Genomic DNA, 15,246 nt, shown 5'->3' on the forward strand with positions numbered 1-15,246 from the left:
GTGGTATGTCTCCAGATGAACCAAGCAGAATATTTAGTATTGTGCTGTGTAAGGCAGACAGTACGCCTTGGTGAATTTACAGAGTGAATATTTGTTCCACTGATGAAATGGGTGAGACAATATATAGGTGACTGGTGCACTTTAAATAAGCTTTTTTAATATTTAACATCAGTTGTGAGACTGATTCTTTCTTATGGCCTATATTGACTGGTTTCTGTGAAACTGTTGTTCGTACTCTGTTTTCATACATGAAGCACGCAGTCTTCTACTCTAATTCCAAGGCAGTCCAAAATGTTAGGGGTTATTTTCTCATGGTCCTTTCATGAGAGTATACGTATAATGTAAGAGCATCACGTAATGCCTCCAATGTTTTCTCATATACCTTGGAGGTCTCCTCAGTCTGTTTTCTCCTGTGCCCCCACCACCACCACCCTCTTTAGTGCAGCCCTCCCTAGCACACTCTGTATTGTGTAGCACTTATTAGCCACAATTAAATGAACAATATGAATTTAGTGCTTTCTCCAAAGCCTTCCTCTGCTCTGCTTTGCAGCAAGATGATTAATGCAAATACATATTACTTGAGATAACCATTTAACCACTAATTTAGCCAAATTTATTACAGCAGTTAGAAGGTTTTCCATTGCAGACAGACATAGACAAGGACACAGTAAGGGGACAAGGGGGCTGCTGAGGACATACTGCCCCCTCATGGTGATGCTATGGAACTGCCCTCTGCTTGCTGTCTCCTGTAGAAAGATCTTGACACACCAATGTAATTTCATGGTTAATTGTTTTTCTGTGAACATGCTACACTATACAATGATTCTGACTACCATGCAGGCAATGAGACATTATGCTCATTAACATTTATGCAGCCTGTAACCCATATCGCTTCACGTAAGGCTACCGATTTAACCAATTGCTTCCCATTTGCGTGTGTCCTATGTGTACGTAGCCCAGTGATAAAGCACATGGTTATCTGGTCAGGAATTATTTGATTTTGCTAAATCCATCAGCACAAAGATATAGTTCTACAGAGAAATATATTTTTTTTCTTTTCATAGAAACTAGAAATAATAATCTATTAGATAATTGTCTGCAAATCACCCCAGTCCTTCAGCTTTACCAATATCTATTTGCAAATACCTCTTACAGACTATTCAACAGATAACCTCTTTAGGGACCTGAAGAACATTGTCATCATTCCAGCAACGTCTTAAGAAATACATACAGATTTTTTTAAATTAAAGATTCTCAAGTCCAGAAACTCTCTGGGACTAAAAGCCCCTGGAGTCAAACCTCATCTTTAATTTAATTAATAGTGACCACAAAGTCTACTCTTAAAGGAAACCAGTATGAAAATAAATATATTTATATATTATATATAATTCCCAAATAAATATGGGCATTGCCATTACTGTCCCTCTTTTGAAAATGCTAATTACCGCCAGTTTTTTCAGTACTTGAGCCAGATTAAAGGTAAAGTCAGCATAAGGTCAGAATGGCTGAATTGCATGCTTGTTGCGGGTCAGTGATTCAAAAAGTATTAAAGTTAATGGATCAGCATGAAATCCATGGATCTGACATTTTCAGAGGGATTGGACAGTAATGGCAGCCTATATTTTCTGTCAGTGTGGAGAGGTGCTAAACATACATTCTAAGCTGGTATATCTAATATCATATTTAGAAGCCATCATGGAGAAATAAGTATCAAGTGCATACAGAAGACATGCGAGATGAGGATGATTTTGTCAGGGGGCTGAGATTTTCTTACTAATTAGCTTAGAGGAAGTCTATGGATGAGGATAAGGGGAAAGCCTTAGCACTTGGCCGTCCACTGTTGTTTTACAGAACTGTGAAAGCTTATTCAAGTATTGCAGAATGCAGATACTTAAAGGATGACCTCATTTTTAGTGATGTCTTTTAAGTAACCCCCCCCCCCCAGGACAGCCCACCTAATGAAATGGTTACCTTCATCCCTGTTCTCACAATCTTCACTTTGCAGCCTTGCCTGGAAAAGCACAGCATCTGCAAGGAAAATGTCCTAGCTGAGACCTTTTCTTACAGCGAATGCTCACAGCACCATCTGTCGTTCGTACGGGTGAGCTGTGGACTGATGGATGGCTGGAGGCAACCATGAGTATGACTTATCCATAGGAATGAATAGGGCCATAAAACTATGTGCTGCAGGAAGGGTTAAGCTGTGCTGTGCTGGGCAAGGTTGCTAGGTGAATCTGATTCCCTTCTGTCACAGGCAAGGATTAAAATGGACGCCCACACATGAAACCCAACATTCCGACGGCAGGTTCCCTTTGGTAATTTCCAGTCAACAAGCAGAATCCAATGAGGGGTCCCACTTTTTAAGGCCGCAGTGAATCCTCACTACTTTTGACATAGGTGGCCTATTATGAAAGTTATATGTTATTATTAAGGTGGTGATATCACACAGGAGGTGTTGCTGTAGCCTTATGTACCAATTCTCATCAGTTCAATAAAACCACCAGGCAAATTGAATATTTGCTCAACGGAGCAAATAATGGGGTCCACTCAGCTGAAGCACGAGTGGCGCAGATTTTACATTACTTGCCCACCGCTATTTATAAGCTGTCTAAATTACCCCAGATACGCTTTTTACTTTTAACTCTTCATCCATTACCTTTTCCGTCTCTTTTATCATCATCACCACCTTTATTTCTCCAATTTTCTTCTTTCCCCTCATTTGCACAGACCTCTCCCTCTGCTGTCTTCACATATTAACTTCTATGGTCTCTGGGCCCCCTCACCCCACCTCTCCGACTGGGATTTTGTTCTTCTGAGAGCTGTAAATTCTCTCTGACAAGATGAAAAGAAAATGCTGTATTTTCTGACCGACTGGAATCCCCAAAATGAGCCCAGGGATCAAAGCTGCACAAATACCTTCAAATAACCTCTAACAGGCAGACAAGCAGAGAGAGACTTGGAGTGTTTTCCTGGCCGCAATAATGCTCAGCACTGAACTCTCATTCTTTGGATGTCTCTCAACATGTGACTGTACCTCATACTACCAATGTACGTCCTACCCAATAATATACTCCTGTCTGTCCCTGGAAATTCTGCTCTGAATGTATCCACAAATTGTGATAAGTGCACACTTGCAACAATTCTATGCCTTTTTTTTTTTAATTTTAAGGTGAAACATTTTTTTTTTTAAGTGAAATTTTAAATTAATTTGCTAAAAATAATTTTATGTGGTGCCAGACACATGTTCGCTCTGTTGCTTTCCGAAATACAAGAATACAGTGTTGTCTTCATTGCTTTCAAGCTTTTTTTTTTTACATATTCTAAAAAAATTGAATTTAAAAGAATTGTTCAATTACAACACACATGCTACAGATTTTCTAGCCTGTTCAATTCCAAAAGTGATTGAAAGATGTCTACACATAGATTAAAGTATAACTGAAGCCAAAACTTTTTTTAGTTTTGGAAAGATTAAGGGAGGGTTATGAACCCAGCCTTGTTTGCCATCTGTGTCCCATAGGGGAGATTTCCCTTCACCTTCTGCCTGATCACCGTCTGATCACAGGGAGAGAGTGTGGTCAGCAGGGTCACCAGAACTAGTGTCCCCGTTGTAAGATTTCCCATTTATTCCTGTTCTGAAAGCAGCCCAACATTTTTGATTTTCTTTCAGTGATGACGTTCACCGGGACAAACAGTGGGGGTGAATCTCCCCAACTGGGACACAGACAGCATTAAAAACCTGACGTGTTCTAATCTCTCTCCACTATACCCAAAAATAAAAACAAGTTTTGCTTCAGTTGCGCTATATGTTTTCATACATGCATATGGTTGGATTCTTAAAATGATCATATCAATTGGTCAAATGATAAACATGTATGGGCAAAGTTAGGCTTTTTCATACATGCATATAGTTTTTATGAGCAGTATGATGAATCAGAATAACCCTTTCAATAGGCTTAGAGTAGCATGTTGGAAAACCTCTGACTATGACCATTTCTGTTTCTATACAGTTCTTGTAAAAATCAAGCCTGGCTTCAATCCGCCCCACCTCCTGAAGTTACTTATTGGTCATGTAAAGCCCAACCAGCCAGGAACATGAGCTTTGCTGATTGCAAAGTTTAAGGTCTAACTCAGCAGGGGGCTTATGAATTGATATTTGAATTGAACGTTTTATTGGTCATTTAGTGTATGTTGTGACAATTGTTTTAGTGCAGTCATGTAAGCGTGGTACTTGTTTCATGTTTGACAGACATTTCAGGTCTTTTTAGTGACAGTTACTTGTCAGTGATGATTCTGCTACAGTTTAGGTATATCAGCTGAAATGCACCTCATCCGTGAAGTTGACTAATAAAGAGAACTGCCTGGACTTCCCATATCAGTCTATAAGATGTTTCTCATTTTCTAACCAACTATATGAAAGGGAGAATCTAATTGGTTGCTATAGGCAGGACTGACAGCCCATAAATGAGACCTTTGCTGTTAAACAAAAACATAGCGTATAACAACAAATAGCACCTGAATGAATTCATAACTGGTACCTAGAGCAGATCTCAGGACTTTTCTTTCCTTTCAGTGTTGAACAAGGGCCAGTGCGTGACCAAGTATTATCGGTGGATGCAGAAGAACGGTGGCTACATTTGGGTCCAGTCCTGTGCCACCATTGCAATCAATGCCAAGAATGCCAATGAGAGGAACATCATCTGGGTCAACTATATACTCAGGTAACCTCAAACCCCTGGCACAAGCTCGGCCAGACATGGTACAACTAACCTTTATGTTTAGCATCATCGCTGACATGACAGCCCCCTTCTTATCCCAGGTTGAAAGAGACAGAAGCTGATACCAGAACACGTGTAAAAATAAAGAAAGAACGGAGCCAGATTTTTTTGAAGCTAGGATTATAAAGCAGACTTTATAGAGTCATTTAAAACACTGCTAAAGTGAACCCGTTCTCTATTTATAACGTTTACAAGTAAAAGTCGAGGACAGACAGTTCAAGATAAATGCCATTTTATTTACTAGGCAGAAATGCTCTAGTATGCTCCTCTTTGATTGAATCTCACTTTGTTATGGGGGGGCTGAATTTCTCTGACTTCATCACTAAGCTTCTGCCTACTGCCATGCTACTGTCCAATTCTTAATGGACCCTAGCTTGCCTTTGAAGTGTTCATGTTCAGTGTGATTTCTTTATTCATTTCAGTGGGGTGAAAAAACACTTTAAGTTTACCAGTGGCATATCACAATTTGGCTTGTTAGATTAACAATCTGCTTCCTGGAAACAATTCACTCTGTGTAAAAATACTTGTTTCTTTAATATGAGTGGTTTTATCAGTCAATGAGATAGAGAAAAAGAACATCAAATGTGTGGTTACATACCACATTGTAGCTGCAGGCCTGAATCATACCAAACTATATGAGACTCTGTATTTCTTGCCTTCCAGGTAATGTGCTAGACTGTGTCCCCTTCATCCACTATATGGTGCTATGAATGTAGAAAGTATATGGTGTACAGCAATATTAGAAAACAACACAGAGGTGCCGCATGTCCCATGTTTCCTCCCCTTAGGGACGAGCCATGGCTCATTCATCAGCAATTATTTATTGCTTTGCAGGTACTAGAAAATATTACTCCAGCATATATGCTTCTATTTACAGTATGGCCATGCAAATATATTATTCACTTATGCCTAAGTCTAGAATTCTGCTTAGTGAAGTAACATATATATTCAGTGATGACTTGGAGCAGCACTTTGTATTGGCAATCTGCAAAGCCAAGGCTCCATGCTAGTGAATCCTTATGAAATCTATGGCAAATGTAACCTTGCGTTGGTTTTCCAAACATGATTTCTAACTTGTGCACTTTCACAGTTGTCCTGCCGTCATAATATATTATGGGATTAAAAAAATCTGTCATGCTTGCTCAGGCCAAGTGGTCACAGCAGTGTCTTTCAAATGAATTTCACATGGTTTCAGAAGATAACCTATTAGTCACTGCTACAATCCTGAATTTGGTAACATTGATATGTGTTATCTGTTTTCATGCATTGATATGTGGTTGTATAGCAGTCTATGTCCTCTGTTGCTTAGAATAGAAGGAAATAGGTTAGGTTTGTGTCAACCAGTATGGAACTAGATATTTTAGAAGCCCCCATACCCAAATCTCACTGACAGAACGTGTTCACCACTGGAGCCACCAACCATCTAACAGCCAATACAATTGTCCATGTTAACAATACCTATATACTATATCTTACAGCTCTAAAAAAAAAAAATCCAAGGGTACTCAAAAACTGTAAAACCAAAGTTAAAATACAGTCACACCAAATACATCTCAGTTCTTACAATTCATTGAATAAAATAATTAAACCAATCAGATTGCACTTACAACGATCTTAAATGCACAGACTCCCATAAACATGAAACCCTCGCCCAAAAAAGCTGAATCAGTCCAAAGACAAGTCTCTCCTACAGCTGGCCCAAGAGAAGAATCCCCCTATGTGCAGTTCAAGGATTCTGAATAAGCACTACCAAGACAGAACATCTTCCCCTGTATGAATGTACACCGCCACTGACACATTTCAGGGACATGCCCCTTCATCAGGGCCCTGATCAGGAGTGTTGTAAGTGCAATATGAATGGTTTTATTCTATCACTGTTTGGTGCTCCCATGTTATGCTTTTTTTGCACACAAAAATGTAATCTACCTACTCAAACTTACTTTGTTAGTTGGCAGTCTTGATTATCTTTGTTATATCTATTTGTATAACTAGAAAGCAATCAGTTTGATGGTAGTTTGAGGATTTTATGTCAATAAATCTTTTAATTTGATTTAGTTTACAAGAATACAAGGACGTTCCGATGGATATTGCTCAGCTGCCGCATTTGCCTGAAAAGACATCAGAATCCTCTGAGACATCTGACTCGGATTCAGACTCCAAGGATAATTCAGGTAGGGTAGATATGTATGATAAATCGTTACTAACTGAAATGTTCTCATAATTAGACATCTCAAACAATGAAACTGTTTACTTTGTGGATATGATGTGCTTTATTACTAATAGTGCATCACATTACAAATTACTGTGGATGCAAAACAAGGTTGAAATCCTAATTTGTACATTAAAATAAGTAATAACAATGAACATGCTATCTGTAAATTTGGCTCCTGGAATCGTTGTTCCTGCCAAAGTATGTGGATGTGTTGGTGTTTTGTTTTTAAATGTATAAAGTATGTCGTTTGTAATGTACATGTATCACCATATAGGTCATTGGGTGTTCTATGTGCATGAGCAAACTATCATTTCTCAAAATCAGAGGTCCACCTCTAACATCCTGGTCCTCGCTGGATATATGTCATCAGCAGTGGCGTAACCAGAGTTATGGGCGCCCGGGGCAGAACATTTTTTTCGCCCCCCCCATATTATATAAACATCCACTAGAACTGTACCCCCCACCCCCATCATCAGACATATGAGTGACATGAATATCTTATCTTGTGATTTATGTACGTCAAATACAATATTCTTTATATGTGAATATCCTCTATCTGTAATAACCAGGACTGTATCTGGACATGTGACAAGCTATTAAGCCAAGGGAGTCCTAAGCTATCCCATTCATTTCTGGAGGCCCTGGACATGTGTGAGGGTTGTGTGACAGAGCTACGTCCAGCTTGTTCTGAGTACCACTTTGTGAACTGAGTCACTGTAATTGAGTGTCCTGGAATTACATATTGTAAACATATGAGGTTTTCATTTAATAGCAAGTTTGAGCCATATTTTCTATACTCAGTGAGATTAGGGGAATTTGAGAGCTGTGGAATCTATTAGAATAGCTTTCTAGTTGCAGTTTACATAACTGCGTATCCATCTGGTTTTTGTTTACATTTATGATACTGTCTTCCCCACAAGTCCCTCTGTTGGGATTTTATGACATATAAGATATTGCATATTCTAAGGGTATGCACACCGCTTGGGATAGCAGCTTTTGCTGCTTCTAATTGATGTGTAGTATTCTCTCTGACAGTACTGTCAGTCATTCAGGAGTGCTCTCCTCTTGGCATATTAGTTGTTCTATGCATTGTCGATTTATAATTGCTTTTTGTATGTGTATCGTGGTATTTTTATATTTTGTATACAATGAATGGGGGATATGGCTTGTGCATTTTTTTTTGTTTTGGTACTAATGTAGGCAATTCTTTGTCTATGTTTTGTAAAACAGAAAGGTATTTTACTGACTCTAAATTACAAAGAGGATTGCAATTATATACATAAAATATCACTTTTTAACAAAAATGGAGTTACCCTTTAAATACAGTTCTGTAATGAAAGGCAAGTGTTATGTGGAAATATGACTTTAATGTAGCTTTTTAGGTTGATGGGCATTTTATTAAAAATATTGTTTGTTTTTTGTGAAATCACACCGTAAGTTAGTTTTGTACAGACTGAAGAATATACCATGATAGTAATCCTATGTTGTTAATCCTTACAGAGGATAATGATAATCCGAAGTCAGATGGAAAAGGGAACCTTTCTGAGCAGAGTGAAGACCAAGAACCTAATCAAAAGCAGCCAGGACCCCACTCTGACCCAGACATGAACTGTGATGAAGAAGCTAACAGCTCAAGTGATGCTTGCAGTGAAGAAAGTGAAGAAAGCGAAGACTGTGAAGTGAGGAAAACAGAAGAGGAGATGGAACAAGGGGGGTTGGGTGCATTAGGGGCTATTGGCGCTCTTGGACCATTAGGCCCTATGCACATTAAAGTAGAACGTTACACAGAGAGTGAAACAGACATGCGCGGACCTGAATCTTTGAGCTCTGATAGTGCCAAAGACTCTCAGAGTGGGGAAGAGGAGGAGGAGGAGGAAGAAGACACAGGTGTACGTGTTACTGGTGTTTTAAGCAGACATCAGCGAAGGAAAAGGAGAAGGAGAAAGGGTTTGGGACCGTGTGGAGGACGTAGGAGACGCCTTTCTGGAGGATCCAGTCCCAGTGGGCTAGAAACTGCATTGGGGGATCCCCCTAGATTGCTCCCATCCACCCCTCCCCCAACTGGAAACTGTTCTTCATCTGTGCTAAAGATCAAGACAGAAATGTCAGAGCCTATCAACTTTGATAATGACAGCAGTATTTGGAACTTTCCACCTAATCGAGAGATCTCACGAAATGAATCCCCTTATAGTATGACCAAGCCTCCAACAGGGGGTGAGCATTTCTCCCCTTCCCCATCTTCCTCTGCTGCTGCCCCTCCAGCCCTCCATGTTTCCATACCAGACTCTGTTCTCACACCCCCAGGTGGGGCTGAGGGAGCTGGACGCAGCAAAGCGCAATACTCTGGATCCTCAGGGGGCTTAGGCCCTGTCAACTCTGACCCTCTATCACCTCCACTGTCTGCCTCCCCTCGTGAAAAACCCCCTCAAACAGGTGGCCCATCAAGCTCCCTTCTGTACGCAAGTGAGCTGGAAGCGCTTCAGAGGCTTCAGGCCGGCAACGTGGTCCTTCCCCTTGTGCATCGTGTGGCAGGAACCCTTGCAGCCACAGGAAGCAGTGGACAGAGGGTGTACACTACAGGCACCATTCGCTATGCCCCAGCTGAGGTGACTCTGGCCATGCAAGGCAACCTGTTGCCCAATCCTCATCCTGTGAACTTTGTTGATGTAAATGGTCCAAGTTTTGGTTTGGACCCCAAGACCCCAATGGAGATGCTGTACCATCATGTACACCGACTTAACATGTCTGGCCCATTTGGAGGAGCGGTGTCAGGTGCTGGTCTTACCCAGGTGCCTGCTGCCAGTGTCTTCACTACAGCTGAGGGGATATTCTCCTCCCTCCCTTTTCCTGTGTACAGCAATGGCATTCATGCAGCACAGACTCTAGAACGTAAAGAGGACTGAAAAACAAAGGAGAGAAGTGAATGAAAAGTAGAGAGAATGAGGAGGAGAAAAATGAACAGACTGCAGAGAGCAGGGAAAGACATTAATAAATGATGCAGAATGTAGGTGGCTATGTACTGATCTTAAGGGCAGCTAAGCCTGGCCACCCAATGTCTCCTCCACTGCTTCCTAACCCAAGGCCACAATAGGGGGTAGTCCTCATGAGTTATACTTGTGAATACCTTTTCCCAAAGCATTCTGGGACCAGTAGCCCCGTCTTCCGCACCTCATACTTATAGCAGGGCTGCACAAAATCTTTTCTCCATCCTTCCCTTTTGTGGCTTTGGCTTATTTGGCAGATGCCTCTCCTGGGGACCGCTCGCACTGTGCCCGTTTTGCCGTCACTTAGAGTTGGGGGCAACGGCTGCGTTCTGATCCTTTACAACCTAAAGTATTCCAGCACTTTGACTCACACCTAGATTCCCCCATTTTTGACCCCAGAACTTTGTACGGTCTTATTTTTACTCCTCACCCAGTCACTGCCAAAATACTGAAACATGGCATTTTGTGTAGTACTTTTTTTTTTTTTCATTCTTTTGGGGCCTCTCCCTCTCTGCTGCTAGAACTTAGATCTGTTAACTCTTAAATTGCCAGAAAGGTCAATGCACTGCATGCTGCTCTGGCAGGAAAAGAGTTAACTCGACTCGTACTACTGGATCCTGAAAGTGTTTTCAGCCTTCCATAAGCCCACAACAGTGTTCAAAAATGGTTGAAACCGTTATCAAGACAGCTGCGTATTGATGTACCAAGATGCCTTGTCTTTTCAAGGTTCATGTATGTGTATGTTTAAAGATGTTTCTTACAATTGTCACTTGCAGGAAAGAAAGTTCTACACACCTGATTCATAAAGAAGACTTTCATCAGAGGTGGCTTCAGGCAGATTCCTAAACTTAGCTGTTTATACTGTCTTAGTGTTGTGTGAATTTCCCTTAGTTCACAGGATCTAGTTTAGAGAAGAGTATCTGCTTTTAAGCTCTTTCTGAATCATCTGGCTCCAGGTGCTTGAGCAAGAGCTCCATGAGCAAAGAGCATACTTACATAATGAGTACATGTAGAATTGAATGGTTCTTTAGTTTCCTGCTTGACAAACCAGTGCTCCTGATGTAACAGGAAAAAGGCTAAAAAGTACTGTACATGGTCCTAATAACAGGGGCCTGGCTGCTGCTATAATAGCCCTTGCAACTTCTTTGGGGCTTAGAGACAAGGAGGGCTCCTCCCCAGCTGCTAAGGTCGAAAACCCTTCTTTTCCAAGTCTTGTTCAGGCACAGTTTTTATTCCAGAATGTACTGGTGATGTTTCCTACCTACACAAAAGTACATATACATGATACATGTGCAGACAGTGCAACATTCAGGTTTGCAGTAATTACCAACATCAGTGCACTCTTTGATATCAGCATTGCCAGAAGTGGATTGGGAAGAGGAGACCTCTATTCCCTCCTTATGGGCCTACTAGATTGTATTTCTGCCTCAGCTACTAGAATATACACAAATGTTATCACAGATTTCTCCACGCCTAGATTGCACAGGCCATAGCAGGTTGTCTGTAAAGTATAATCATCTCCAGTGTCTTCCTAAGCAACACACTGACCAATGATAACGGTGGCCCAGCAATCTCCAGAGGTGAATTTGTCAAAACCGGAGCAGACAAAATCTAGAGCAGCTGTCTATGGCAACCAATCAGCTTCTTCATTTTAAATCTTAACTGAACAAACTGAAGAGAGAAGCTGACTGGTTGCCATGTACATCTACTCCAGATTTTGTCTGCTTCAGTTTTGATAAATTCCCCTCCTTGTCTTTAGGAACAGGTAGATGTAGGGGGCAGATAATTTGTGCTACTTGTTATTTTTTTCCACCAAGATATGTGGCAATGGCAGTTTCTGCTCCTCTCACCACTTCTCCTCACAGAGAGCATCTGTCTGCTCGTCTTACTACCTTTCCACTGGCAGCTTTTGCCTGCACCTCCCCACTGGTAGTGTCTGTTTACACCTCTCACCACCTTCCCTCTGGACTCATCATAAATCTGATGGGCCGAGGTGCCAACCTAGCATGTTTATGGAGTAAAAATTTGCTGCCTTGAGGGCAGTCATTTGTTGAACACCTGAACATCATTTTAAAAATGCATTCAAGTACTTTTAACTATAGTTAAATAGTTAATAGCCATTAACAGAAATGTATCTTATTTGTGTATCACTCGGCTGTAGATCCTCAAATCATCTCTGAATTGGTGCTGACACTGTCCTTCCTTCTGGAGGGGGGCTGCTTTTGTTCACCATGGTCCCTGTGTGTGTTGTAAAGTAGCCACCACTCCAAGATTGCTCTTGTGATGGATTACAATCTCACATTTAGTTTACTAATTTGTATTGAGATTGTAATCTATCACAGGAGTGAGCTTGGAGCGGTGGCTACTTCGTAGGAAGGAAGGACAGTGTCAGCATTAATTCTAGAGCTGAGTGATACACACATAAGATACATTTTTGTTAATAGTTACGGCACTTGAATGTATTTTTAAAATGTAACTCCTGAGTTTAGAGTCACTTTAAGGAAGAGCACCTCTGGTTTACACCTGCACTTAGGCCCATGAAGGAGGAATAGGTGGTGGATCTTTGCAGAGGGGCATGTGGAGCACCTGGTCTTTTGGCCTTCAGTTACTTTATGAGCAGCAGCCTTTGGAACCATTAATGGAGTTCTGAAGAAAATACAGAGAACAAATGACAAAGGGGCAGGCTGTGGGGACCAAAAAGATCAAACCAAGGGGTTTGGAGACTGTAAGCTGTACTTGAGGGTAGAATGCAGGAACTGAGGAATGAGCACATTCAGAGTACATGGTATCACTGGATGGAGTCATTAAAACAGTCAAAAAGAAGAAGGTAGCAGAGGATGGGATAAATGTGCACACTTTAATTTCTATATTTTCTGATTTAACTTCCATAGTCTCGATCTCTGAGTTGAATCTAGTTCTAGGGAATGAAATCCTTTCCTAACACATCAGATATACTATTACCATTTTGTCAGATAGGGGACATAGAGCAGGGAATTTCTTTAAGTTCACACACATCATAGCTATTTTTGCTATCAAGAGAGGCTTAGAACATGGGATTGTAGACCGCTGTTGTGATTGGCCCTGTTAGGGCATAAGCCATTGCGGCTCATTTTAACTTCATAAGCCAGGTAATCTTTCCAAGCAAAACAACGATTGTGGCAGTATGATGTGTATACAGTGGGTTACTTTGTGGACTCTTTTTATTGCACAAAACACTTTACTGACCCATCATGTTTTTGCTGTTACATGTTGAGTGTCCTCACCAGCACTGTGTGTCTACCTGTTTATAGTTTACAGTAAGTGGAGGGTTAGAAAAAAAAGAAACATAAAAACCATTTAACCTCTTTATCATTTCTTCATAATTTCCTCTAATATTTCGACTCTCCGTCTAACGCACTTTGATGGATTTAAAGCCTAGCGTCAAAATCTGGCAACTACTAATAAATACAACTTTTCTTTTATAATACTATGTAAGTCTCCCCTGAAATTTTGAAGGGGCAAGGGGGGATCATCGGGAAAAACGTTAAGAAAAAAAACAAAGTGCAGATATTGGTTTTGTTTTGGCCACCAGAAATCAGAAGGGGAAAAATATTGAGTCGTAAGAAACCAAAAGTGTGACGTTTCATGGACTAATGGGTTTCTGTTTCCTACTTCCAGTCTGTTTGGCAGCTTATCCGTGAAACATCTATTACCAGGTGTGAGACTTTGTAATGTGTTGCTTAGTGTGTTACAAAAAAAAAAAGAAAAAACACAAAGCTAAGAAAGTTTAAAAAAAATAGAAAAAAAAGAACCATTTCCAAGTGTCTTTTTAGCTGTCTCATTCCAATTTCAACGTGTGTTACAATATGCAGTATATTCTAAGCTAATGTGAGTGTTTATATCTGTTGTCTTTCTCTGTGCTTTTAAAACTGTAGTCTGGGTCTGTCACGTTCTTTACTCCCTGTGTGTCAGTGAATCGATGGTACCTGGGGGGCTCGTGGATGTTTGTATAGTGGCAACGCTGCTTTCACTGTTGGTACACCCTATGGGTAACTTGGCTCTTTCTTTGTTTTCATTTTTGCTATCGCTTTTACTGTTGTGAAATTTCAGTACTCTGTCTTAATGACTGTTCTGTAATTTTTACCTCTGTTTCATGTCTGTCTTTTTCCCACATAAACCAGCAATGTAACATTTTCAAGAGGCCGCCTACTTGCTTTTGTGCGAGAAAGGGATGGTTCGCTTCTTCTTTTTTCCCAGTTTGAAGAATGACGTCCCTTCAGCATTACACAATAAGCTGGACCTATAAAGTAGTTACTCTGACATATTAGAAGCCCTGTGTTCATTTTCATCTACTCTGTGTATAGAGGAGGCTCACTAGTCGCAACATGGAAATAGCTCCTACATTCTGTCCAGGCCTTTATGGCTACTTTGTGCGTTGATTACAGTCCATGCAGGTATGTCTCTGCCCTGGCAGAGTTCTTAAAGCCATTAGATCAATCCTCACCACTGCAGCCAATGCCAGCTGGTAGCCACTTTATTTGCATTCCAGAATTCTAAGCATGACATGGACTCCTAGTTTAATTGGGGTGCCTTACAATCATCCAGCAACATTTGGGGAGTGAGTTAGCAAGGGACGAGCTCTTTCAATGTCCAAAGCCAATGTCCCTTGCTGTCTCCTGCTGTGTTCGGAAATTAAAGCCAGACCTACGCATTGGCTCTACCTCCTTTCTTTTCAGTGAGGGAATGTAGGAAGGGATAATAATAAAAAAAAAAACTGCAACCTTTAAGCCTCCTCTACCATTGCCTTCTGTGTCTTCCTGCAGGGAAAGGGTTAGGACAGTGACGCTAGCCCTGCTTCTCTGTCAGAAGGCTGGCTTTTAATCCAGAACCAGATACTGCGCATCCAGAATGAGTCAATAGGATGACTCCTTGCACATTTGTGGTGGTTGCAACACTGAAACTCATGTCAAGGTTTTATGTTTTACCCCTTTGTCTTCCATCTAGTTTTCTGTTCGTTTTTTCTTCCTTTCCTTTTTTTAATATTTTTTTAATAAGTGTTTGTTTTGTGTAGAACAATTAAAAACTAATATTATTAATAATAATAGAGTCAATAGGATGACTCCTTGCACATTTGTGGTGGTTGCAACACTGAAACTCATGTCAAGGTTTTATGTTTTACCCCTGTGTCTTCCATCTAGTTTTCTGTTCGTTTTTTCTTCCTTTCCTTTTTTTAATATTTTTTTAATAAGTGTTTGTGTTGTGTCGAACAATTAAAAAATAATATTATTAATAATAA

The 15,246-nt window shown here is 40.6% G+C and overlaps 1 protein-coding gene across 1 annotated transcript in view; it reads left to right on the forward strand.

Moving 5' to 3' along the window:
* Positions 1-10,473, forward strand: part of NPAS3 (neuronal PAS domain protein 3) — a 250,929-nt gene extending 240,456 nt beyond the window's left edge. The window contains exons 11-13 of the mRNA XM_018565151.1: positions 4,571-4,718; positions 6,831-6,946; positions 8,488-10,473. Coding sequence (XP_018420653.1) covers positions 4,571-4,718; positions 6,831-6,946; positions 8,488-9,890 — 1,667 coding nt within the window. The 3' untranslated portion in view covers positions 9,891-10,473. The remainder of the gene's footprint in view (positions 1-4,570; positions 4,719-6,830; positions 6,947-8,487) is intronic.
* Positions 10,474-15,246: the final 4,773 nt, after the last annotated feature.

This window comes from Nanorana parkeri, unplaced genomic scaffold (genome assembly GCF_000935625.1).
Source record: "Nanorana parkeri isolate BGI_ZX_2015 unplaced genomic scaffold, ASM93562v1 scaffold819, whole genome shotgun sequence".
Lineage (NCBI taxonomy): Eukaryota > Metazoa > Chordata > Amphibia > Anura > Dicroglossidae > Nanorana > Nanorana parkeri.